At 45.9% G+C, this 25,768-nt stretch overlaps 1 protein-coding gene across 1 annotated transcript in view; it reads right to left on the reverse strand.

Annotated features, from left to right (window-relative positions):
* Window positions 1-25,768, reverse strand: part of SIKE1 (suppressor of IKBKE 1) — a 137,395-nt gene that overhangs the window by 88,292 nt on the left and 23,335 nt on the right. Inside the window, exons 2-3 of the mRNA XM_069238745.1 lie at window positions 13,394-13,554; window positions 4,030-4,135 (exon numbers count right to left, since the gene is read on the reverse strand). Of these exons, the coding sequence (XP_069094846.1) occupies window positions 4,030-4,135; window positions 13,394-13,552 (265 nt within the window). The 5' untranslated portion in view covers window positions 13,553-13,554. The remainder of the gene's footprint in view (window positions 1-4,029; window positions 4,136-13,393; window positions 13,555-25,768) is intronic.

Below are 25,768 nucleotides of genomic sequence, written 5' to 3' on the forward strand. Positions count from 1 at the left end.
CCTAACCAAGAGGGTCAAGGAAGACCTCCAGAGGTGGAAGTCTCTTCCGCTCACTATCCTCGGCCGGATTGCATTATATAAGATGATGGTACTCCCCCGGTTCCTTTACCTACTTCAAAACTTCCCCTATCACGCCCCCAGGCGGTGGTTCATTGATATGGAGGCCGTGGCGCGGCAGTTCTTGTGGCATAGCTCCCACCCACGCCTGGTGCAACGGGTCTGTCAAGGTGACGTCAATGAGGGTGGACTAGGGATGTCCAATCTTTACTTTTACCACCTGGTGATGCATTTGCTGGTGGTTAACAAATGGCTGGCGGGGAGGTTGGTCAGACCCTGTAGGAAGTTGGCTCTGTATATACTATTTAAAAGTAAGAAATAGTGTGCACAGAGTCCAAGGGTTCGCCTTAGAGGTAAGATAGTGGCAAAATTAGATAATTCTAATGCTCTATTTTGTGGTAGTGTGGTCGAGCAGTAGGCTTATCAGAGGGTGGTGTTAAGCATTTGTTGTACACCCACAGGCAATAAATGAGGAACACAAACTCAAAGACAATTAGTTTATTTTAAGAACCACAGGTTCAAGATTTGCAGTAAACAATTTAAATGCAAGGTACTTCACTTAGATACTTTAGGAACTTTGAATAAAAGCAATATCATGTACAGTCTTTGTAAAAATGACAATAAGCTATTTTCAAAGTGGACACAGTGCAAAAATCAACAGTTCCTGGGGGAGGTAAGTAAAGGTTAGATTAGGAGGTTTTTCAGATAGGAATCAATGGAGGAACCCGGGGGTTACTCTAGTGGTGCAGGCAGGCACAGGGGGATCTTCTCAGGACAGCCACCAACTGGGCTAGGCAGAGGGTCGCCTGGGGGTCACTCCTGCGCTGAGGTTCGGTTCCTTCAGGTCTTCGGGGCTGCGGGTGCAGTGCTGGTTCCAGGCGTCAGGTCCCTTGTTACAGGCAGTCGCAGTCAGGGGGAGCCTCTGGATTCTCTCTGCAGACATTGCTGTTGGGCCAGGGGGGGCCATCTCTGGTTACTCACGGGCTCGCAGTCGCCAGGGAGTCCTCCCTGTGGTGTTTGTTCTCTGGATCTCGAGCCGGGGCCGACGGGTGCAGTGTGTGAAGTCTCACGCTTCTGGCGGGAAACATGCAGTCTTTGAAAGTTGCTTCCTTGTGGCAAAGAAGTAGCTGGTTTTGAGCAGGGCTGCTGCTCACAGGAGTTTCTTGGTCCTTTAGTCCAGGGCAGTCCTCTGAGGCTTCAGAGGCCACTGGACCCTGTCGGATGCGTCGCTGGTTGCAGGTTTTCGAAGTTGGAGACAGGCCGGTAGGGCTGGGGCCATAGCTAGCTGCAAATCGTGCGGTTAGCATTTTTGGACGCTGCTGTGGCCCTGGAGGGACCAGGAGGTCGCAAATTGGACCAGGAGAGAGAGGGGACGTCGAGCAAGACAAGGAGCCCTCTCAGCAGCAGGTAGCACCCGGAGAAGTGCCAGAAACAGGCACTACGAGGATGCGTGAAACGGTGCTCACCCGAAGTTGCACAAAGAAGTCCCACGTCGCCGGAGAACAACTTAGGAGGTCGTGCAATGCAGGTTAGAATGCCGTGGACCCAGGCTGGACTGTGCACAAAGGATTTCCGCCGGAAGTGCACGGAGGCCGGAGTAGCTGCAAAAGTCACGGTTCCCAGCAATGCAGCCCAGCGAGGTGAGGCAAGGACTTACCTCCACCAAACTTGGACTGAAGAGTCACTGGACTGTGGGGGCCACTTGGACAGAGTTGCTGGATTCGAGGGACCTCGCTCGTCGTGCTGAGAGGAGACCCAAGGGACAGGTAATGCAGCTTTTTGGTGCCTGCGGTTGCAGGGGGAAGATTCCGTCGACCCACGGGAGATTTCTTCGGAGCTTCTGGTGCAGAGAGGAGGCAGACTACCCCCACAGCATGCACAAACAGGAAAACAGTCAAGAAGGCGGCAGGATCAGCGTTACAGAGTTGCAGTAGTCGTCTTAGCTACTTTGTTGCAGTTTTGCAGGCTTCCAGCGCGGTCAGCAGTCGATTCCATATCAGAAGGTGAAGAGAGAGATGCAGAGGAACTCGGCTGAGCTCTTGCATTCGTTATCTAAAGTTTCCCCAGAGACAGAGACCCTAAATAGCCAGAAAAGAGGGTTTGGCTACTTAGGAGAGAGGATAGGTTACTAACATCTGAAGGAGCCTATCAGAAGGAGTCTCTGACGTCACCTGGTGGCACTGGCCACTCAGAGCAGTCCAGTGTGCCAGCAGCACCTCTGTTTCCAAGATGGCAGAGGTCTGGAGCACACTGGAGGAGCTCTGGACACCTCCCAGGGGAGGTGCAGGTCAGGGGAGTGGTCACTCCCCTTTCCTTTGTCCAGTTTCACGCCAGAGCAGGGCTAAGGGGTCCCCTGAACCGGTGTAGACTGGCTTATGCAGAATTGGGCACATCTGTGCCCAACAAAGCATTTCCAGAGGCTGGGGGAGGCTACTCCTCCCCTGCCTTCACACCATTTTCCAAAGGGAGAGGGTGTCACACCCTCTCTCAGAGGAAGTTCTTTGTTCTGCCATCCTGGGCCAGGCCTGGCTGGACCCCAGGAGGGCAGATGCCTGTCTGAGGGGTTGGCAGCAGCAGCAGCTGCAGTGAAACCCCAGGAAGGGCAGTTTGGCAGTACCAGGGTCTGTGCTACAGACCACTGGGATCATGGAATTGTGCCAACAATGCCAGGATGGCATAGAGGGGGCAATTCCATGATCTTAGACATGTTACATGGCCATGTTCGGAGTTACCATTGTGAAGCTACATATAGGTAGTGACCTATATGTAGTGCACGTGTGTACAGTAATGGTGTCCCCGCACTCACAAAGTTCAGGGAATTGGCTCTGAACAATGTGGGGGCACCTTGGCTAGTGCCAGGGTGCCCTCACACTAAGTAACTTTGCACCTAACCTTTACCAGGTAAAGGTTAGACATATAGGTGACTTATAAGTTACTTAAGTGCAGTGTAAAATGGCTGTGAAATAACGTGGACGTTATTTCACTCAGGCTGCAGTGGCAGGCCTGTGTAAGAATTGTCAGAGCTCCTTATGGGTGGCAAAAGAAATGCTGCAGCCCATAGGGATCTCCTGGAACCCCAATACCCTGGGTACCTCAGTACCATATACTAGGGAATTATAAGGGTGTTCCAGTAAGCCAATGTAAATTGGTAAAATGGTCACTAGCCTGTTAGTGACAATTTGGAAAGAAATGAGAGAGCATAACCACTGAGGTTCTGATGAGCAGAGCCTCAGTGAGACAGTTAGTCACTACACAGGTAACACATTCATGCACACTTATGAGCACTGGGGCCCTGGGTTACCAGGGTCCCAGTGACACATACAACTAAAACAACATATATACAGTGAAAAATGGGGGTAACATGCCAGGCAAGATGGTACTTTCCTACAGATCTGTTTTGTGAGCTTATTGCCATTTTAACTAAAATTGTGTGTACTACTGCTTTGAATCAACGTTCTATACTTACTTGTGTGAAGTATCTTGCATTTTATGTACATACCTCAAATCTTGAATCTTGTGGTTCTAAAATAAATTAGGAAAATATATTTTTCTATATTAAAAACTATTGGCCTGGAGTTAAGCCTTTGAGTGTGTGTTCCTCATTTATTGCCTGTGTGTGTAAAACAAATGCTTAACACTACCCTCTGATAAGCCTACTGCTCGACCACACTACCACAAAATAGAGCATTAGAATTATCTAATTTTGCCACTATCAACCTCTAAGGGGAACCCTTGGACTCTGTGCACACTATCTCTCACTTTGAGATAGTATATACAGAGCCAGCTTCCTACACCAGGGTGTTTTATTCACAATAAAATAAAATGTTACATTAAAAACAATATACTGGATTTATCATTCTACCAATCAAATGTACTACTTTTTACTAAGCAACACGTTTCTTCTAAAGGTTGTACTTTACACAATTTGAACAGATCCCTGGAAAAAACTAATTATAGAAATGGACAGCTCACCTCGATTTTCAAGCTGTAGGTCTCGAATCTGTGTGTTTTCCTGTGTTAATAGAATGTGAGGCTTGTACTTTGACATATCCTTCAGTTCAGGTACATCTTCTAGGTACTGCCAGAAGAAACAAATAGGTAGAGTTAATACAGGGTAGATGAGGTGAAATTCAGCATACATCATTGCAAAATTAAAAAACAATTTATTTTACAGAAATGAAAACAAACGTATTTATATTTTGCTATTGCAATGTACCAACTGATCTAATATGTCTTGCACTGGCATAAGAAAGGAAGGTACATCAAACTCGAAATTATACAGATTTTCTGCTGAATTCACAGCTCTCCCTCGCCATGAACAAATACATCCCTAATTAGAAAACCTTTAATCCTCTGAAAAACAAGGTCAGAGGATATATATGTAATATACACACACACACACACACACACATTATATATATATATATATATATACACACACACACACACACACACACACACAGACAGAGTTCTTTACATATATTCTCTAACCTTGTTTTAAGACAATTAAAAGGGTTTCTAATTATTAGGGATATATGTAAAGAAGTGTGTGTGTGTGTGTGTGTGTGTGTGTGTGTATATATACATACATACACACACACACACACACACACACACAAAGATCAGTAATAGAAATTTGACTTTCTTTTGACATTTCACTGTTTTGTATTGTTTGTTATTAAAAGCAAGGCAAACCCAACAGGCATGGCTTTTAAATAATGAAAGTTAAACTGCACACATTTTAAGTACTGAAAGTTAACATTTTGAAATGTTTAATAATATTGAAATGATTATATTTAATGGTTCAATGAATAGTGATCCCCTGGATTTTTATATTTGCACTCTATAAGATTTGGTTTAAGCATATATGTGGGTATTGTGGTTCTAGGGGCTATGGCATGCTAGCATGCAAACCACTCAAAAGTGTGTCAGACCTCGGCAGTCTACTTCATTTTGGAGTTACCACCTTTCTGGTAGATTGCAAGTCCCTTTATTGGGTGTTACTATTAGTTTTTCATCCTGTCATTATGTATATATTTGTAACTTTGTACATAGTATTTAGTTTTGGATGTACTGAAGTAGTATTCTTTTTTAAAAGTAAAAGCACTAACTAAACATTACCTTGACAGTGTGTTTTGAGTTCCTAGGTTCCAGCCCACAGAACCCCCCGGAGTATGCCTTGAATGAGTACATTATTTATAAAGTACCTAGGGCTTTCTGTTGCTAAAACTGCACAGAAACAGAACAATAACCTCAGAATTCCTAATAGAATAAATACACTTTCAAAGCTTTTCAAGAACACTGGGACATTTTCATATAACAGGGGCACCCACTGAGAAAGCACATCTGCCTGATCTTGCCTTAGCAAAGCATGGGATTGTCAGGAGAGGTAGCTTCCTGGAGAACGAGAGCATGTATAACTGTGGAGCAACGGATTAAAGACAAAGAAACCATGTCTATAATGTTATTACAATAACAAAGCTTTAAATTGGACTTAGCGTTGAAAAAAAAGCTGGAGTAGAGTTTGCCGGGTCTCAGAGACCCTAATAAATTTGCACAGGTTGAAAAGAAACCTTTATGCCAGGATACGTATTACCTGTAACCTGCAGAAAGATCTAGCCGGAAGGCCCAGATAGTAAGCATTTGCACAATCAAGTCATGAGTGAAAGGCTGACAACACTTCATTTGCAGAGCCGAGGTGAGTTCTTCACAAAGTAGAAACCCTAGGCTTTAAATTTTCAGCAGGGACAAGGGTTTGACATAAATTGGAGGGCCCAAGAGAAGGTGATCCATAATAAGACTTCGGTCTGGGACACAAAGTCTCGGACACAAAGTCTCAATTACAGTGACTTCCATGCAAATGGCTTAGAGCCACCCTTGTGGGCCATACTGAACCTCTAATAAATGTTTTATTGAGTCTCAAGTTAAGCAGTTAAGCTGAGCGTCATCTGCATACATGACTATTCTATAGTCAAAATCTCTGATAATAATCAAAATGAAGAGCCTTGTGTCACACTGCATGTAGATGTAGCAACTTTGGAACAAAAGAAAGGTAGTACTAAGGGGAATTTCTGTTATGAAGAAGTTGTTTAAAAGAGACTATGGCAGTTCCTGTTGACCCCACTTTGTCCATCAGCATGGAACTACGTACCTATGAAATTAGGCTGGTAGGTCGAGCAGGTGGGGATGCAGCAATATAGATCAGGTCTTAGATGATTTACAACTGATACTAAAGCAGCTTCTGTTCCTAATAACACTCCGAATCCCATTTGACTCATCAGGGAGATTATATTCTTCAAGATAACTAGCCAGCTAATGGGCAAGCAACTTGTCTGCAATCTTGGAAACTAGTGGTAACAAAGAAATGGCTCAAAAGTTAACCTCATTTACCAGGTCAAGGTTAGGTTGCTTCAAAAGCAGCGTCACCAGAGATTCTAGTCATCCCTGTGGTACAGCACCTCAGGTAAATTAACTAAAAATAGAAATAGATTGTTTCAACTATGTCTTGATAGTATTCTATATAGTCATAATCATCTTAGTGAAGTATGAAGCTACTTATCACAATTGAATTGGGAATGGATAAAGTCATACAGTCAGAATTGATGAATTTTGCAACCATCTGAAATAACCAAACTAATCGCGAACAAGCCGGGCATGCAGACATAAGTACATTAAACTTCACACAGACTGAATAGCATGAATAGGGTGGACTCAACCTTGAATGGTATCAACAAATGCCTGGGATGCTGGAGAAGTGGAAGTAGTTTCTCTGCAGTTGCCAGATATACTTAGGTCTGGAAATTACAGGTTGCAAAGTAGCGTACAATTCACTGCTTGTATCACAATATGTGAGACTGGCCAGCCAAGAGTGGGTATTGGGCACATTTTTGTAACCTCATCTGAGTGCTATCTCTCGTTTAGCCAGCAGGAGTGAAAGTGCAGTGAGGCATCTAATGGTCTTGGGTAAGTCGCCTGTGTAGCCAAGAAGGGCCATGAGCGGGTCGGGTCACAGAGGCCAATCAATAATAGCTGACAATTTGTCATACATCTCGCACCAAAGAGTACTGATCCCCGGACAGGTCCAGGTCATATGTATAAAATCGGCAGTTGGAGCACTGCATTTGGGACAAGCAGAGGGGTCAATACGGGCAATATCTGTGGGTGTGATGTATATTCTCCTAAGAAATTTGAAGTGGACTTATTTATGACGTTGATTGGATGAGACAAACCTGGTCTGCACGCAGCATGCGTCCTACACCTTCTGTGACAATTGGCGACCCAGATCCCTCTCCCATGATTCCCTGAGTCGATTGTCCAAGATTGGGAGAGCTTTAATATAAGATAAATAAAGTTTGGATACCAAGCGTGCTCCAGAGTCTGCAGTAGCCACCAAGGTAAGAGGAGCGAACTCTGCAGGAGCCAAAGGATACATGGCAAAGCGTGCCCGCACAGTGTGCTGAAGCGGACAGAGTACAAGGTGTTTTAAGTGTGTGATATCAGTTGATCGAATGTCTGTGGTGCGTGAGAATATGTGGTCATCCGGGAAAACATCCCGAAGGTATCCAGATGGAAAGTGTGCAGTGTGCGCAGGACCAGTGTCTCTTGAGTGATGGGTATAAATGGATTATTTATGAATGCCAAGGCAAGAGAATAAAGTGTGTCGCAGTGAAGCACACGAGCAAGCCTGCGCCATGCCCAGCTGGTGGTAGAGAGATTTTGAATATCGCTGCTATTTAACGACTCGCCCCCAGACAGGAGGGCATTCAGCGGAACAGGGCCGTAAAGGTCTCTCTCCGAGACAGAGTACAGGAGACGATCATCCAGATGATACCAATGATATGTGTAGTGGCACTGTGCCACAAGGTGGTAGAGCTGAAAGTGTGGAACACCGAATCCACTGCGCTCATACAGGAGAGTCAAGACCTCCCAACGCATGTGTGGATGGCGATCAGCCCACACCAGACGGGTAGTCAGGCTATGAAGCGCTGCAAAAAAGGAATTGGTAAGCAGGATTGGAATGTTTAGAAACAGATATAAAAATTGTAGGAGAACCACCATTTTAAGAAGTGATATTTGGTCCGCCATGGATATTGGTAGTTTCACCCATCTGTCTACTTGGGCAGTAAGCCTCTCCACCGCAGGCCAGTAATTGAGCTGCAGTACCTGTTCCCTATCTCTGTGTAAGTGAATATGGAGGAATTTCACCGAGTAAGGGCACCAGCACAAGGGGATCCCCATAACAGGTGGTTGGGTAGCATCAGTCAATGGTAAAAGCTCTAATTTAGCCCAATTGATATTGAGCTCTGAGAATGCACTAAAACGAGTCACCTCTTCCAATACTGGTGCAAGCTTGATCTAGGGATGAAAGATGAACAGCAAGATATCGTCCACGCATAGCGACATCAACAGCGGTCCTGTAGTCCATCGTAGCCCTCTATGCATATGACCCTCACACAAACGGCGCACTAATGGGTCCATAGCCAGAATGAAAACGAATGAAAAGCAAGAGGGAAGGGGGTAACCCTGCTGTGTATCTCGTGTTATAGGGAAAAAAAGGAGATAACTCGCCATTAAGCTGTACTGCTGCTGCAAATAGAGCAGAGAGATCAATAATTTGGTATAGCCCAGGGGGAAACCCAACTTTCGAAGGACTGCGTGCAGAAAAGGACACTTGAGCAAGTCAAAAGCCTTTTCAGCGTCTAATAATGCAACCGCAGCGGGAACCTCAGGTGACACTCTATTTAGCACTGAAAATATAGTGCGTAGGTTAATGGAAGTGGAGCAGTGCAGGATAAAGCTGGACTGAGCAGGGGAGATGATCATTTCCAACAAAAGGGAGACCTGTGGCTATCATTTTGGCTAAAATCTTGTTGTCAAAATTAATCAAGAAGAGAGGGCGGTAGGACCCACATTTTAGAGGGTTTTTACCAGGTTTCGGCAACAGAGCTATGACCGCCTCTCTCATTGATTCCGGCAAGGCCCCAATCTCAAGAGCCTCGGTGTACACCGAGAGGAGGTGAGGGCTAATAATGTCCTTAAATTGCTTGTAGAACGCTCCAGTGCACCCATCCAACCACGGGGTGCGCATCCCCGCCAAAGAATCTATCGCTTGAGATCTCTTCAACAGAGAAGAGCTCATTGAGGAATTGCTGTTGGACACACAACAACAAGACCATGGCAATATCGTCAAGAAAGTCCTGAATTGTTGAACCGAAAGGCTCAGTTCTCGCAGTATGAAGACTGGAGTAATATTTAAAAAACTCTGCCAGAATCTCAGTTGTGCCAACAGCAATACTGCTGTCAGGTGTTTGAATTTCGAGGATAGGGTATATGGGACAAGATGGTCACATTCATCTGGCAAGTAGTCTCCCTGGGTCTGACTCCCTCCCCATATATAGGGGCTTTAGTATATTTGCTCATGTATTGCACCTCTTGCTCTGCTAAGTCGTTGAACTCTTCAAGCAGAAGCCTACGAGGACCCAGATGGGAGGCAGCCTCAACCTCAGTGTATTCACAGTCGAAGTCAGCAAGCTGCACTTCAACCCATGTAAGACCAGTACGTATGTCACACAGAACACCAGCGTGTGTTGAAATGCAAACGTCTCTAATATATATCTTGAAGGCATCCCACCGCACCGCCCAAGAGTCCACCGATTCCTCATTCAATTTGAAAAAGTCGAGCACTGATTCACGCAAAGATGAAGATAACGGCACATCCAACAGTGCCATGTCCAGGAACCTCCAAAATTTCCTGCAGCTGCAGACCACAGGTATAGAAGGAGTTAACAATACCAGGGAGTGGTCAGATAGTGTCTGCGGGAGATGCTGAACCGCTGTGACCCACCCTGCAGCAGCACCCGCGAGCATCTAATAATCGATGCAGGACTAGGTGCAGAGCGGAAAGTATATGCTAACGCACCAGAGACATGCGGCCGCCATGGGTCCTGAAAAGCGAAAGCGGAACACAGGTCCCTCAACGCCCTAAGGGAGCGGGGCTTAGATGACGGGGCATGAAAAGTGGTATCCAACACTGGATCTATTGCTAAATTAAGGTCACCGCCCAGTAGAATATAACCTATATCAAAGCAATCAATATGGGAATGAATGTCTTGGAAAAATTCAGGGGCGTCAATATTGGGTGCATACACATTGGCTAACAAGATCCTGCACTTCTCCAGCAGCCCCACAACCATTAAATATCTTCCTGCGGAATTCACCCGGGTCAACAGTGGTCGGAAAGGCACAGATTTGTGGACCAGAATACAAGCCCCACAGGAGTAGATGTTGTAACTCGTGAAGTACCGGTGTGGGCCCCAAGTGGTGGCAAATGGGAGCGCTACGCCAGCTGCAAGGGGTGTCTCCTACAGGAACGCAATCTGCACTGCATGCCTGCGAAGGTACTGCAGCACCATCCTGCATTTACGGGGATTATTTAGACCACTTACGTTCCAGGACGCAATAGTGTGTGAGGAGGCTGCCATTCCTCCATGTGGATCATGTGATGCATAAACTATATGAATGGGAATGGACTGCATTGCAAAACAAAACATTACAGTGCATAAATTGAGAACAGAATACACCCCTCCCACCACCCACACCCGGGCTACAATTACCAGGCGAAACCCAGAGGACCCTAAACAAAGAACATTAAGACTAAGAAAATGGATCATGGTATAAACCATGGGAGCATGGCAACGTAACCACAGGAATCTCCCACTACGCAGATAAACTTGACAGTGCAATATGAGTGAAAACGGCCCAAACGGGACATGTTAATGAATCAGTGAGAAGTCATAAGCAGTGGTGGGGTAAAACAATCAAAGGATAGCTAGTATAGTCATGAGACTGGCTGCAGTGTGGATTCAAATAGGCTCGTCTAGCCAGGTGGGAAGAGCTCCATGCTCGAGGTGGGGCCCACATCTGGATCATTATTGCCACGTGAAGACTAATGGGGCGAGCCGGTAGGCGAGGATGTTGCTTAAAAAACATCATAGCTTCTTTGAGGTTGTCAAAGTACCGCGTTTTACCGCGGATATCAACCGGCCTGGATAGATCATGCCATAATGTGCACCAGTTTTATGAAGCAAAGCTTTGGCCTCTGTGAATTTCTGCCTGGCTTCCTGCAACGCAGGTGTAAAATCAGGAAAAGGGAACACTGTGGCACCCTGATACTGTAAAGGAGCTTTCTCTCTGGCAAGTCGGAGGGTGGTGTCTCGGTCCCTGAAATTCAGCAGATGGGCAATTATCAAGCAGGCAGGAGCCCCAGGAGGCGGTCTAGGGCCCAAGGTATGGTGTGTTCTCTCCACCACAAAGGTTGAGGTGAGTGCCCTAGTAGATCCGTCAGAAACTTTTCCACAAATAGGTCAAGCCAGCCGGTGTTAGTAGATTCAGTAATTCCGTCAATGTGCGAGTTGTTGCGGTGCCCCTTGGCCTCCAAATCTTCGTTCTTTATGGCCATAGTCCTTAGCCTCCCATACACCTTCTCAAGACGCTTACGCAGTGACACTGTGTCATCTTCAATGGTGGAAATTCAAACCTCCGCACCCTCCAGGCATGACTGTTTGTCCAGGCGACCCCTCATACTATCGAGGCTGGTGGTCAGGGAGTTAAATCTGTTGTCGATGGCGCAGAATTTAGCCCTCAACTCCAACAATATGGCCTCCGCTTCCAACGATCGGTCACTAACCTGACCACTCTCGGCCTCCTCTGGGTCTCGTAGCAGAGTTGTGGCCATGTCTGCTTGCAGTTTTTTCTCAAATGGAAGTCTCTGTTGTTTTGGGTCACCACGGCCCATGGCCACCAGTGGCCACCCAACAGCGTATGGCAGATCCGGTGGTGCACCACTCAGTAGCCGGAGGTATTCCCAAAAGGCGGTTGATGCAATTAACACCACAGCAGCCGGACACCACCAGATCAATGGGTAAGTGCCTTAGTGAACCCTCATATATGGTGGCGCCCCAAAAGTAAAATGCACAGGAGGTGCAAAGCGCCGGCCATCTGGTCCACTCGAATCTGTGTCAATAAGGCCTCTAGCCGGTCCACATAAATGCAATTAAGCCCCAGTAAAAACCAGGGTATAACCCCGCAGAAGGTCAGCAAGGTGCTGGTGAAGAGGAGGGGGGAAGCTGGCCCCGGTATGGAGGGCAGCTCTCCAACATAGAGGAGGGTAAGTTAGCCAGTCTCGAAGTAGGCCTCAACAATATGGTAACCCTCTCGGCCGAGAGGCAGGATGGCCGGAATCACTTTACAGGTGTCACGTTGTTCGGAGGGGGGGGGGGTGATATAGGGTGGAAGAGGGGCCTGCAGCTGGTCGTCCCTCCGGCAGTACGCCCAGCCACCTCAGGTTCACCCTGTCGCCTCGGGGGCGCCGAGGTGCATAGGCAGACGTACGTGAGCAGCAACGGATACTGCAGCCATGCCCCACAAATGTGTTGCGGCGGCCCCCACCTAGTGCCCCTCCCTGCTTCTTACCACAAAGCGGGCATCATCTGCCCCATCGGAGGTCAGGGGCGTCTTCAATCACCGATGTTAGGGGATCCGCCGTCAGAGCTTCCGAGCCGCACGGCCATTACGATCAGCAGCGTGGCCACGCCCCTCTGGAAGAATCTTTAGAGCTGTGCAGCAAGGCATGTACATACGGAAAATTAACTTTTGTTGTTTGGCAAAGTAAAACCCTTGTAAGGATGCATTCAGTGTTATTTGTGATAAATGCAGCAAGTTGGAGCCACTTGAGTTCTCAAAGCACTTTAATGAGATGACTGCTGCGTTTAGAACACTTTTCAGGAGACTGCACTAAACACTATCTGCAGCAACCCCCCCACAAAGCAGAATATATTCTTCCACCTCTTCCCTACTGAACTAGCCTACCCCTTTTTGTCTTTGCCCACCTGACACCACCACACTAAATTAACACTGTAATCTAAATTTGTCACTACTTAATTCCTTGCTTTTTCATCAAAATCTTTGATTTGGAGCATTGACTTGTGAATAAGTAAAATAATGCAGAAATAATGTTTTCCTGAGATGACTCAAAAAAGCATTGACTAGCCATTAAAGCCGTAATAACAGCTGCCCTAACCAGCATCAGCCCGTTAACTTAATGATCGTAGCTCAACCTACAGGCATGACTTTGGATTAAAGTGCACACTGCTGCCACCATTTAAGATGTTCACCTTTCAGGTTCACCAAGTGCATGACAGCGTGTCACAGAAACCAACTGCCAATGTCTCAATGGGACAGAACCCTGAAAAGATTGTGCTGGATGAAAAATAAGGTATGTTTTTTCCTTATGTGAACGTAAGCTATCAACACTACACAAAAGAGACCAGCTGGTTACCTTTTCGGACATATTAGTCCCAACGTCCTTCTTAGCTTCCATCTTCTTATGTAGAACTGTAGATTGATCAATGAGCGACTCTGCTGCATTATCATGATCTTTCAATCTTTCCAGCAGTGTCTTTGCATCAGCCAAAATCTTTTCTATTGTGCAGGTCATGGCTGCAGATAAACAGAAATGGGTAAGTAATTACAAACAACATTTTATTTCAGTAACATTTTAAAGAGGAAGGTTAAACGCTAAAGCTATCAGCAACAGTTCTGGTTATTGTTTCATGAAAACCTACCTACTATGTGCAGCAGTTTTTTCTTCTTCATGTACGAGGTCATGCAGTGATTCACTCCCATATTTTAGACATGGTGTTCATTTTGAGTTAAATTTGATTTTTTAACAAAAGGAGAGAAAATGAAACCCCACGACATATGTACAAATTGTCCAAAAACAGAACTTATACACAGATTGCTGTGATTTTTTGTGAGCAGGTGAGCGCCATGAATTCTGTTAAAAGTTGTGTGAGAAATTGGTTCCAATCTTTCTAAAATTCCTTCCCAAATTGTCCAAATGCCAATGATTATTTTTGCATGAGTGTGAGATGGCACAGTTGATGTAGCCAGTCTGCTAATAAGCAAACTAAATATGGACTTACGGACATTTGGCTATTTGATTTGAAGTTGGGAGAGGAAGTTGGAAGAGTCTGGACTCTGACTTCCTATTCTAGAGAACACTGGAAAGCAACCAGCCAATCACTGGAAAGCCCAGCAGAACCACTTTGGATTCTTGAGTTTAAAAAATGGCCAACATCACACTTATCATTCCCAGTGCATTATGCCAATATTTTAAGGGTCAGACATTTCCAAAAAACATATAAAAATGAGCCCGCACCCCCACAACCTAGGCAGCACACTTTTTAATTACCTCTGTCCCATTTAAGTGATCTAGAAGGTATTTGGGACCATCTCAACAGCAGTTTGTACACCAACTCCTTACCTGCCATGCTCTTAGTTAATGTCTCAGGACAAGTGGCCCTGCCCAACCATTGCATCAAACACTGCAGCTGTGCCGCTGCATAGTACAATTCATAATTGGGGGTGCCGAGTCCGCCATCAAGTAGTGCCTGCTGAAATATGGAAAGCGCCACCCTGCCAGCTGCCCGATCCCAAAATCAGCGTCATAAAAATCCCGTATAGTTCTCGGAAGAAACTTCTGTGGTGCAAAAGCAGCAATGCAGCAAAGGAATATAAGTGACAAGTCAGAATAAGCATCTTAGAGACCACCACACGTTCCAATGAGGACAAAGACAGGGACCGTTGAAGGGACTTATGAATCAAAACCAGCGACTTGTCCACATTGCCCTCCCTGAGGTCTCTGTCAGCAAGGAATATCTGGAAACCCAGATACTTAAACATGTCTTTGCACCATATGAGTCGAAATCTCTGCAGGGTTTCTCTGTCAGGCTCTGGGATTGGGGACAAGGGGAACAGGCACGATTTGGTCCAATTCACCATGAGGACAAACACTGCTCTGAATTCCTCCGAAACCATCATCAAGGCTGGAGTGAGGCGGCTACAACCCGTAAATAAACCAGGGCATTGTTTGCATAAAGTGAGACCATGTGATGCTCGCCATGTGCCAATAACCCCCAATCACGCACATGCAAACAAAAGCTACAAGCAAATGGCTCCACGGCCAGGGCAAAATTAAATGGGGACAGGGGGCATCCCTGCCTTGTGCCTCTCTGAAAAACAAAGTTGTCAGAGATCAGCAGGCCCATCCAGACTCACACCATTGAATTCTTGTACAGGAAACAGGTCTATCTGAGGTATCCTGGTCCCATGCCCTTCAAGGCTGCCAACAGGTAGTCCCTTCCCAAGGTGCCAAATGCCTTCTCTATATCGAGTGATACCCCGACCTGCCTCAGAGCCTCAGCTGGGGTAGCCTTCACTCAGTGCAGCAGTCGGAGAATGTTTAAGAAGGTGCTCTGCTCAGGTATAAACTCAGATTGGTCATTGTGTACAAGATTACCAACTACAGGGAGTATCCTATTGGCCATTATGTTCCCCAGTCTCGTTGAATCTAAATTTAAGAGAGACCGTGGATGGTGTGATCGGACTTTTAGGGCCTTCTGGCCCAGCTTCAAAAGGACCATGATTTATACCTCCCGGAGTGAATCTGGGAGCTGGCCCAGCATCCTGGCTTCATTAAAACACCTTTAAGAGCCTCTGTGAGAGGTGCATGCTGAAGACGACATAATATTCGATTGGTAGACCATTGGTTCCAGTGTTTTATTAGAGGCAGTTTCAGTAATGACGCCTATATTTCTTCTAGCTGGAGAGGCGTGTCCAAGTTAGCTCTTTGTAATTGAGTCAGTTTGGGCAGCAGCAGATCCCGCTAGAATCCCATAATCCAGTTAAGGGGTGGAGCATCCTCAGGAGTTTATAGGGTCTGATAATTCGCATGAAAGGCATTATTGATGGCAGCTTGTTTATTAACCAATGTGCCATCATTCAGCCTAATAGCTCCTATCTGTGGGCGCTGCTGACCCGTTTTTACCAGCCAAGCTAACAGCCTGTCCAAGTGGTCTCCCTCTGCATGGAGGAGAGTGAGTCGACGCTTGTAGTCATGCCTCTTCAGTCCCGTCTCCGACTATCAATGCACTTTTCGCAGGTGTTAAAGCAGTTCAACATTGGCAGGTAGTCTAGCCGCTTCAGTCTCAAGTAGTCACATCTCCTGTTCGAGGGTAAGCAACTCCTTGTTCAGGACCTGCCAGACTCCCCAAGTTGCAGCAGTACAGTGCCCCCTCATGACTACAGTGCCCTCTCCAATGCTCTGGAGGGGGTAGTTTCATTCAGAGGTCAAAATATTGAGTGATATGCATTGATAAGAATTCCCTGAAGGGTGGATCCAATAATGCTTCAGACTGAAGCCTCCAAGTCAGTTTACTAGGGCAGTGTCTTCCCCAGCAAAGTGTCAACAGCAGTGGACTATGTTCAGACAGGGTGCACACAAGATATTCCATTCTGACAATCTGCATGTCCAGCGTCTCACTGCACAAAAAAAGCTCAAGTCTAGTGTGAACACCATGAACTGGGGAGTAGAATGAAAATTCATTGTCATGGGAAGGTCTCAAGCACCACATATCATACACTCATGTATGAGCTATCCAGTCTCGAAAGTGGTGTGATGTTTAGCTGCTTGAAGTGCCATTAAGTGGTGGAACAGAATGATCCCGATCCACATTGGGCACACTGTTGAATTTACCACCCCACATGCCTGGAGCATGTAGGTCCTGGATAAGCGCAGATGTAAGAGGTTGAAGAAGGCCATCTGGTTAGTGTTGGGGACATAAATACCCACCAGCATAAGTGGTTTTCCATCTAAACATTCCTCAACAATTACATAGCTACCTCTCATCGACCCTATGCGTATCTGCCACAAATGGCACCCCAGGAGCAATGCAAATAAGCACTCCTCGTGCATAGGCTGATGCAGTGGCGCAGTATACATCCCCTTCATTTCGTGAGAAGTTTATGTACCTCCACCTGTGTTAAATGTGTTTCTTGCAAAAATGCACTGTGTGTGTGGCAAAGTTTAAGGTAAGCATGCACTCAGTATCATTTTGTGGGGGTGGCCATGTCCTGTAATTGTTTGATGTCTACAGTACTAGAGGGCAAGATTCCAAAATTCTTCTCCGTAGAGAGGGCACATCGCATACCAGGATGACCTGGTATCAAGTTATGTTGTGGGGCAAAGTTGTGTATAGGTGTGCTCATGTGGGAGAGTAATAGGTGATACTGCCCAGCAGCACACCAGACCATTTCTTTATGATCGCAGTGTGTGGGTTCTCCAGCAAACCCCAGACGCAGCTAAATGAATCTGATCTATAGCTCAATAACAGATGCATGAGACTCCACATAGGTAACAGGAAAAAACTAAGAACATATCCAGTCCTTCCATTCTTTGGTCATAAGGATCTCTTGTCCCCAAAGAAAACCACACAACCAAGAACAAATAATGTAAGAAGTAAACATAACAAAAACCATGTCCAGTTCAGTGACCACTTGGGGTGTGGTACACCAAAAGTCATACCTCCCCATTGAGTGGAAACACTACAGATAGCACGGCTTCTGGCCGTCGCCCATAAGCAACCTCAAATAAACCCAGCCTGGAAAATTGGGTGGGGTGATTTCGAATCTCCTCCGCCTCCAGTGCTGGGGTGTCAGCCACTCACCAGCTGTCTGATAATCGACAGAGCTCACCAGACCTTTTGCATGCAGCCAAGTTAATACGTTCGGAGGGGTAGAGAAAAAGTGGGAGGCTTTGTAACCCATAACTTTGAGTTTCACAGAGTTGAGTAGAGCATTTTATTTTGTTTCAGCTCTCGGGTCATTATTTGACTGCAGCGTAAGAGTTATGAAGACCTCCTGAGTGAAGTCCAGGTAAGCAGTGATAGTACCACTCTCAAAGCACCAGCGGTCCTTCATCCTGAACTGCTTTAATATCATGTATCTGCTCCTATAACTAAAGAGCCGCACAAGTACTGGCCTCAAGTGGGCTCCCAGAGGTAGCGGTCATCCTGGTATGTGATGTGCCCGCTCCATGAAGATCTTCGTAACCTTGCCCTCCAGTACCGTAGACATCTACCAATTCTCAAAGAGGAGAGATTGTTCAGGGAAGCCGAGGAGGCGGACATTGTTGCATCTTGAGCAGTTCTCTGTGTCTTCTGCTCGTTGGTGGAGGGAGGTTACCTTTGCCTTTATCTCCTTCCGTTGAGTTTAGAGATCGAAGAGCGTGGGAAGCCTGGAGGTCCGTGAGGACCCAGCGTCGTCCAATTGCTCCATTAGCTTTCGATGATAAGTTCGGAGCAGGTTTACATCCAGGGAGACAGCACTGATTTGGGTTTCCAATTTACTTTTATTTTCCAGAATGGCATGTAACATTTTCAAACTGAGCGGAATGACTGCGTAGAATGGCCTCTAGCTGGCTCAGAGCAACCAGGTTATGGTCGGGGGTGGGGGCCAGCAAGTTTGCATCTCCACTGGGGCCCAGGCTTTTGGCAGGTTTGTGCTTCACCATCATTTGCCCATTTGCGTGTGATGTTAGCAGAAGCTCAGAGGTTCCTCATTAGTGACTCCAGTCCTACTGCAGGCCCCGCAACCAATACGCCTGGCAATGTCATGGCATTCTAAATGGTGGTTGCCCAGATCCCCCATGGATAGCCAGGGCAGTGTTGGCAGGTCTGTTACAGCCTTGGGATGTGGGGCCAAGAGGCAGAAGTGACTGAGTAGGGGCGGGAGGTACACAGTCAGGGAGTGTCAGTAAATGACAAGGCAATACTCTCCCAATAGGCCCCTAGCATCCTTAGGGTCACATCCTTCTCATAAGCAGGAGCCAAACATAGTTCAGTTAAGGGCTTACTAGTCAGAATCCCCCGCCTCAGCCTTCCAGATGGTAGGGCCCAGGAATTCCAGCAGTGGCTCAGCTTAGGGCAGGTTGTCTCCGTTCTGCTGGTCCACCTCAATTCACCCCCCACTCCATTTAAGGGCTATCCTAGGACACAACAAGGCAGTGCAGGACCAGCAGTGTTCTCATCTAACACAGGTACCAGATTCAGGTCCCCGGGCTGGGTGCTCTAGTCATGCAGTGCACTGTGGGGCATCTCTTCACTTAAGGTACTAGGCCGCCTGGGGCCTCCAGCGGGTTCCTCCCTCCGCCGTCGCCCTGAAAAAATTAGCCTCACAGGCCCTAGGCAATCAGAGGACGTCTTGTGGATGGCGCCAGCAGGTCACAGTAAGGGCCTGGGTAGAAGGCAGGTGGCGTTTTGGGGCACCACAAGCCTCACCGTGGAGGCGCCTCTCTCGGGTCTTCCTGTGCCCAGCCGTCTGTCACTTTAGCTTAGCAATGTGGCTCAGGATCACTAGGATAGGGCAGTCGAAGGCTCCATCAATAAGGCATCGGCAGGTCTGCATCAGTCTCGTTGAGCCCAGGCACCAGAGTCAGGTAATGCAAGTTGGTTCTCGGGCCGGTCCTCTTATGTTGCAGTGCCTTGTGGGAGTCCTTGTACTTCCAGGCTGAAGGTCTTCTGGGTCCCCAAGTTGGTCCCTTGTCCGCCGTCCCACCGCAGGATTGAACAAGGTTGGTCCCTAGCGACTGGAGGCCTTCTTACGGGCGGGTTGCAGCATGAGCCTGGGTGGAAAGCAGTCAGCGTTCTGGGGTTCCATGGGCCTCACCGCAGTGCCGCCTCTTTTGGGTCTATCTGTGCCCAGCCGCCAGTCACCTTAGCTTCGGCCAGATCCACCAGGGTAACATGGTAAAAGGTCCAGTCTCAGCCTTGATCCGCGGTGTTCTTCTGATGCTGGAGATTGTGGTACAGGCAACCCCACCCAGCAGAGTCCCCTACGGAATTCTGGGCATCCCCAGGCCCCGGATTACTTGGATGTGGGTCCCAGCTAGAACTCGCTAAAGCACGCCTGATGCTGTCGCCATTTTTGTCATTCCCGCAGCCCAATAGGGATTCTTAAGTATGTAAAGGTATTAAGGATCCTTTTTATGAGGAATGTGGATTTAAAGACTTGCAACAGAACTCTGGGATTGGAGACGTTCTACACTTCACATTACTGCAGGTTAATCGTAAGCATGGCTACAATGTTATATTTATCTAGCTCCAACAAGAAAGGAGTTACTTGCTGGAGGTCCAGCAACAGCACAAGGCCACTGTATGTGAAAAGCTTAAAAATGTCTTGTTCAATCTGGACCCCTTTGTTTTCCTGATTCTCCACAGTTAGAGCAAATAGCAGTTGCCAAAGCACGCAGCGTTGCCTTGTTTCCATTTCAAGGCAAAACGGTCAAATTACTACCCCTTTGGCTTCAACTGCAGCTCATGGGTTTTAGCCATTGGCCACAAACCATATTTTAAGATTAGATTTGAAACCCCCAACCTTCACTGTGCCATCCATGGAATCCCAATTGTAATGGAACTCCAGTGACTCCCCTTGTCAGTCTGCACTATTTAAAAAAAAAAAAAAAAAAAGAAGCTATATCATGTACAAACCCTTCACAACCAGCACCACTGCTTATCTCATACACAAGCACGCCATCTCTCAGGGTTCTCGGCACACCCACAGCCAAACTAAGAAGGGTAAAAAAATTAAAACAAGACAACAGGCCTTTCCCATGTTTGAACCCAGGATCTAGAACAACATCCCACATCCATCAGTACAGCCACAACACTCTCACCTCTGAAAAATGTCACAGTGTATTAACCACCCCCAACTCCACTTCCTCCCCTACTACTTGCTGCCTTTAAGCTTGCTTTTGACCATGTAGTTGACTTTACTGCCTTTTGGCTAGGTTTGTGCTACAGAAATAACATACACATTCATACATACAAGGCTGAATGTTTCATCGGGATCTAAAGTAATTAGGAGCCCTTGCTGCACTTTATGTTGTACATTATCAATGATGGATAAAATATTTTGGTATATTCACTTCCTTGCTGAGATCAGCTAATTTTTTATTGATCTGGATAGATTAGTGTGTGCCTCACATCTTCCAGTGGAAAAGTGAATAACTAAGTGAGAAGCTTTACGTCCATTTTCAAAAAGGATGTAATGCGATTTAAGCTGCACTGGGCGGGATCTCTGCACAGTATCAATACCACAGAATTTAATTAATCATGCATGCAGTCTGTGATCGTTCCCCTTTATCAGGTTAAATAGCACTGAATTTGATACCAGGAGCTGCAAGAACATCCTGTGAAGGTAGACCAGAGACCACAGGGGCCAGCAGCATTTGCTGCTCTCAGATTCCTTATTACTGTAATCAACTCTTCTTTCTCAAGTTCCTCTAGACCTGGCGTTATGTTCTAAGGCAACATAATGATCTGCTTCATGAATATACGACTGAATATAATTGTTCCCTGTGGCACAGGAATCTTACTAAAATACCCTGAAACTGACCTCCTTCTTCATATCGTAACAGATCAAGGTTCCATCCAGTTCATTATTCGCATTGTACCACTCTTGATTTCAACTTATTTGCCAGTAAGTTACGTAACTTACCAGCCTTGTTGCCCCCTTCATATAAATCCTTCTTCATTTTCATCAAAGCAAATTATGGCTTGCCAATGTCTAACACCCATAGCTACGTGTGAATCATCAGCACCTTCCTCCAAGTTTTAGAGATGGTTTATATATGTTGTTGTTCCAGTCCTGCCAGATTTGTGGTTACTTTTACAGCGGATTTCACTTTATTGAGGGATAGCTAACTTCTACAATACCCTGCCCTGTAACAGTCTTCCTGGAGACCTTCAGGCCCCCGTTTTGGAGTCCTCTTGTAAATTTTTCTTGAAAAGGTCTTGCAGACCAATCTTAATATATTCAATCAAGAGATGGTCTCCCAGGAGGGTGCCACTAAAACATGAGATCCTATGCTTTTGTTGAGGTTAATTCAAATCCCTTTTTTGAACTGCATTGGTTTCAAGTGAAGCGGAGAAGTAGGTACAGTCAGTGTCTGCCTTATATATTCACAAACCCCAGCAAGTGTAACCATTCTTGCCTACAACCTGGTAGGGTGTCCAGGCCTACAACCATGGCTACCTCATCTTTCAACAGGTGCACAGAGTGACACAATAATATATTTCCCCTGCCTAACGTCCATGTTTATTAAGAGCCACCTCCGTTCCTTGTCCGAATCTATTGCCACCATTGTCTCTGGAAGTCTTTTGCACATCAAGCAGCAACCACTGCCTTAATTATCTTATCTGAAAGAAGAACTCTTGTGGAAACCATAAGTACTGAGTCTGACCAGTCTATCTTTATTTAGTGAGTCTCCTGCAAAAGAAAATATCTTCCTAGCTCTCCCACAGCATCATCAAGATTCTTAGTCTCTTGGATAGGTCATGGAGGCACCGTATAATAAAACTAATAATGTTAGTCGTGGCAGGTATGAATGGTCCAGCTGTTGTAAAAAAGCTGCATTCTCCTATCTCCTTCTCACTGACAGATTATGGAGGCAACCCAGTAGTGTTACCCTACTCACTCAAATTTGTCAGCTTCATTCCTCAACCCCAAACACCTCACACTAAAATTCCAATGCCACTTACTGTCATAAACTCACTGGAGCACACAGGAGCACACAGATAAGCCACTTTCAGAACACCAGCATCTGCCTTCCCTCTCAAACTCAACCTGAAGAATGCCCTTACTAAGACAAATCTTCAAACCTTACCCACCCTATAGAACTCGCAAACCATTTAAGCTCTATTGTTGAGCCCCAACTAACCTCCCTCTTGCACCGCAAGCACAGCTAGAGCTGATTCCAGGGAGAAATTATATTATTCAAATCTTGCAGGACACCTACTGTATTGATCTTCTTAGATGATGGCCTGTTCCATCAACAGCCTCAATTTTTGTCACAAAGGCTGCTGCTTTTTATGTGGGAAAGGAAGGGCGGTAAGGGTTAATGCCATATTTGAATGTTTGTTTCTGATTCACCCTATAAACCAAAGATACTTTGTGGGTCCAATACAACTTAATTAGGGCTCCCGGTCTTAAAATAGTTATTTTTCACATTTCTGTGTGTATTTATCCATATTTATTTTTTGCTAATTTTTTCTGTATTTATCCATTTTTGTCCTGTTCACTGTATAAACGAAGCTGCCATAGGTATTCTTTCACATTTATTTAACTGATAACTGTATACTGAAATTTGAATATCCAAAAGGTTTCAGCAGCATACAGTGCAATAGCATTATCTGCAAAAAACATGCATTGTAGAATAGCATAACCAACTGTAGATCTGCACTTCATTCAGCTTAATTTGGAAATCTATTGTCTTTTTTCCATCTCCCCTACTCCCAATTGGTACACCTCCAGACCTGGCATTCATGAATGACAGTAGAAAAAAATAATTGAAAGAAGGCCTATTTTCCATATTTTTCTGTACTTAAAAATAATTACAGACACAAAAATAAATACTTCTCTGTCTCTATATGTAGAAATGAGTAAAAACGGAAAATCAGGAGCCCTAAACTTAATGGAGTTGCTTCGGGGTGATTCCGAACAGTATGGATGAGATCCCGCATGTACTGTTGACTATTGCTAGCCTTTGTTTCTTATGGATGCTTCCAAAATAGATGTTACTGTTGTGGCAGCTGTCTGAGGTGCTCATTTTTGTATGCAGTTCAAAATTCGGTTTCTCCGGAGTTGCAGTCTCCACCCAGAGCGGGCAGTGCTCATTCAACTTGTCATCAAGTTCAATATCATCAAGTCAGCCTCCTAGCTCCTCCATATCACCTCTCAGCTCTTGTATTAAGTGCTGTAGACTAGCAAGGATAGACTCTACTCCTAATCTCTTTAGGAAATCTGTTCACATAACCTCTGCTAAAAACAGAATTTGGGGACTCCTAATTCCATTTGCGGAGCTGCTGAGCAGTCGGGAAAGAACCATGTATGCCCTTACAAGGTTGCTGAGACCTTCCAAAGTTCCTGCATGGAGTGGACTTTTCTCCCCTTGAAAACTGCAATCTGAGTATTGTCTGTCTAGCTAACTACCTGGTCTTCAGGAAGCTGTTCTGCTTCAGGATTTCTAGGTCTTACTCTTCTTTAGCTCCAGGGATATCCTCCCACAACAAGGTCTACTGTGAGTGCTAGCACACCTGGTCCTCCTGAGATAAAGAAAGCAAGGAGAATATTTGTGTGAGATCACACTTCACTTATTGAGTTGACTTCCTCCGTTCACTCGCCTGCTGCCTGCCTAATTGTAAGGGAAAAGTAAATCCCAACCACAGAGTTGGCTTTAAGACCTGCCTCTCTTAAAAAGGGGCAGAGGAGAGGATATGGTACACTACTACTCTTTGACCTATCGCTTACATAATCTTGTGTCTGCAACTAGAAGTATCCCCAGGTGCTGAAAAGGCCCCTGCTTTTCAGCCCCAACTCTTCAACACATCAAAGTATTTGAATACACTAACTAATGGAGCACATGCAGGGTCTTCCAAGATCAGTGGACAAACAAAACTCTTCTGTCTACAACACCAGGTGGATGTAAACTGTAGTCTCTCAATCCTCTTTTCAGACCACACAGTTTAAGTCCTTGTTTTCACTTTGGGAATAACAGGGCTGTTACTATGGACAAGGTCCCCCTGAGATGCACAACTGGGCCTTTGAGGCTCCAGCAATTGTTATCCACCATCGTTTACTCCTTTCTGAGGGCTGCTATTCAGGTGCACTTGCCCATCCACACCACTTCATCTTCTCACTGTCTCCAGTGTCTCCACCATCTTCTGCTTCACTTAGTGAGACAAGTGTGGGGCATGGTCACTACCACTTGCTGTCCACTGGCAAGCTACCATTTCCCCTTTCACATATTTAAGGAATTTATCACCTCTGATTACTACCACTGTTTCCAACTCAGTCAGGATGCCCGTCCACTTCTACACAGGTGCGGTTCCTTCTGGGCTTTAAGTGAAGGGGGTTCTAACTGGTCTCGACACAGCAGTTATTAAAAACAGCCTGCGCAAAGGGACTTTAACAGTATATACATGTGTCCTACGTTTACAGGCAATACAAAGAAAAATTTCTCAATAGTGACTTGAACAAAAACTTAAGGTAATCTAGGTCTGTGACGTAGTCCCTGTTTACATTTCACGTTTACTTCATCTTGCATTCCCCAACAGCATTTGCACTTTGCGAATGTGTTTCTGTCGTTTTTTTCTTCAATATAGCATTTGACTCTTGTATAGTGCACTCGGAATACTGAGTTGCCTCTAGGTGAGTTCAGGTTGTAGGTGGGTGTTCATGGCAGGTGCATGACGGCAGTGTGATTTCCTCATAGTGCTCATCAGTGGTTGTAGGAAAGTACCATCTTGCCTGGCATGTTACCCCCGTATTTCACTGTATATATGTTGTTTTAGTCTATGTGTCACTAGTATGTGCCCTGTATGTGTTCCCTGTGTGATGCCTAACTGTCTCACTGAGGCTCTGCTAACCAGAACCTCAGTGGTTATGCTCTCTCTGCTTTCCAAATTTGTCACTAACAGGCTAGTGACCAATTTCACCAATTCACATTGGCATACTGGTACACCCATATAATTCCCTAGTATATGGTACTGAGGTACCCAGTGTATTGGGGTTCCAGGAGATCCCTATGGGCTGCAGCATTTCTTTTGCCACCCATAGGGAGATCTGACAATTCTTACACAGGCCTGCCAGTGCAGCCTGAGTGAAATAACCTCCACGTTATTTCACAGCCATTTACCACTGCACTTAAGTAACTTATAAGTCACCTATATGTCTAACCTTCACCTGGTGAAGGTTGGGTGCTAAGTTACTTAGTGTGTGGGCACCCTGGCACTAGCCAAGGTGCCCCCATATCGTT

This window comes from Pleurodeles waltl, chromosome 6 (genome assembly GCF_031143425.1).
Source record: "Pleurodeles waltl isolate 20211129_DDA chromosome 6, aPleWal1.hap1.20221129, whole genome shotgun sequence".
Lineage (NCBI taxonomy): Eukaryota > Metazoa > Chordata > Amphibia > Caudata > Salamandridae > Pleurodeles > Pleurodeles waltl.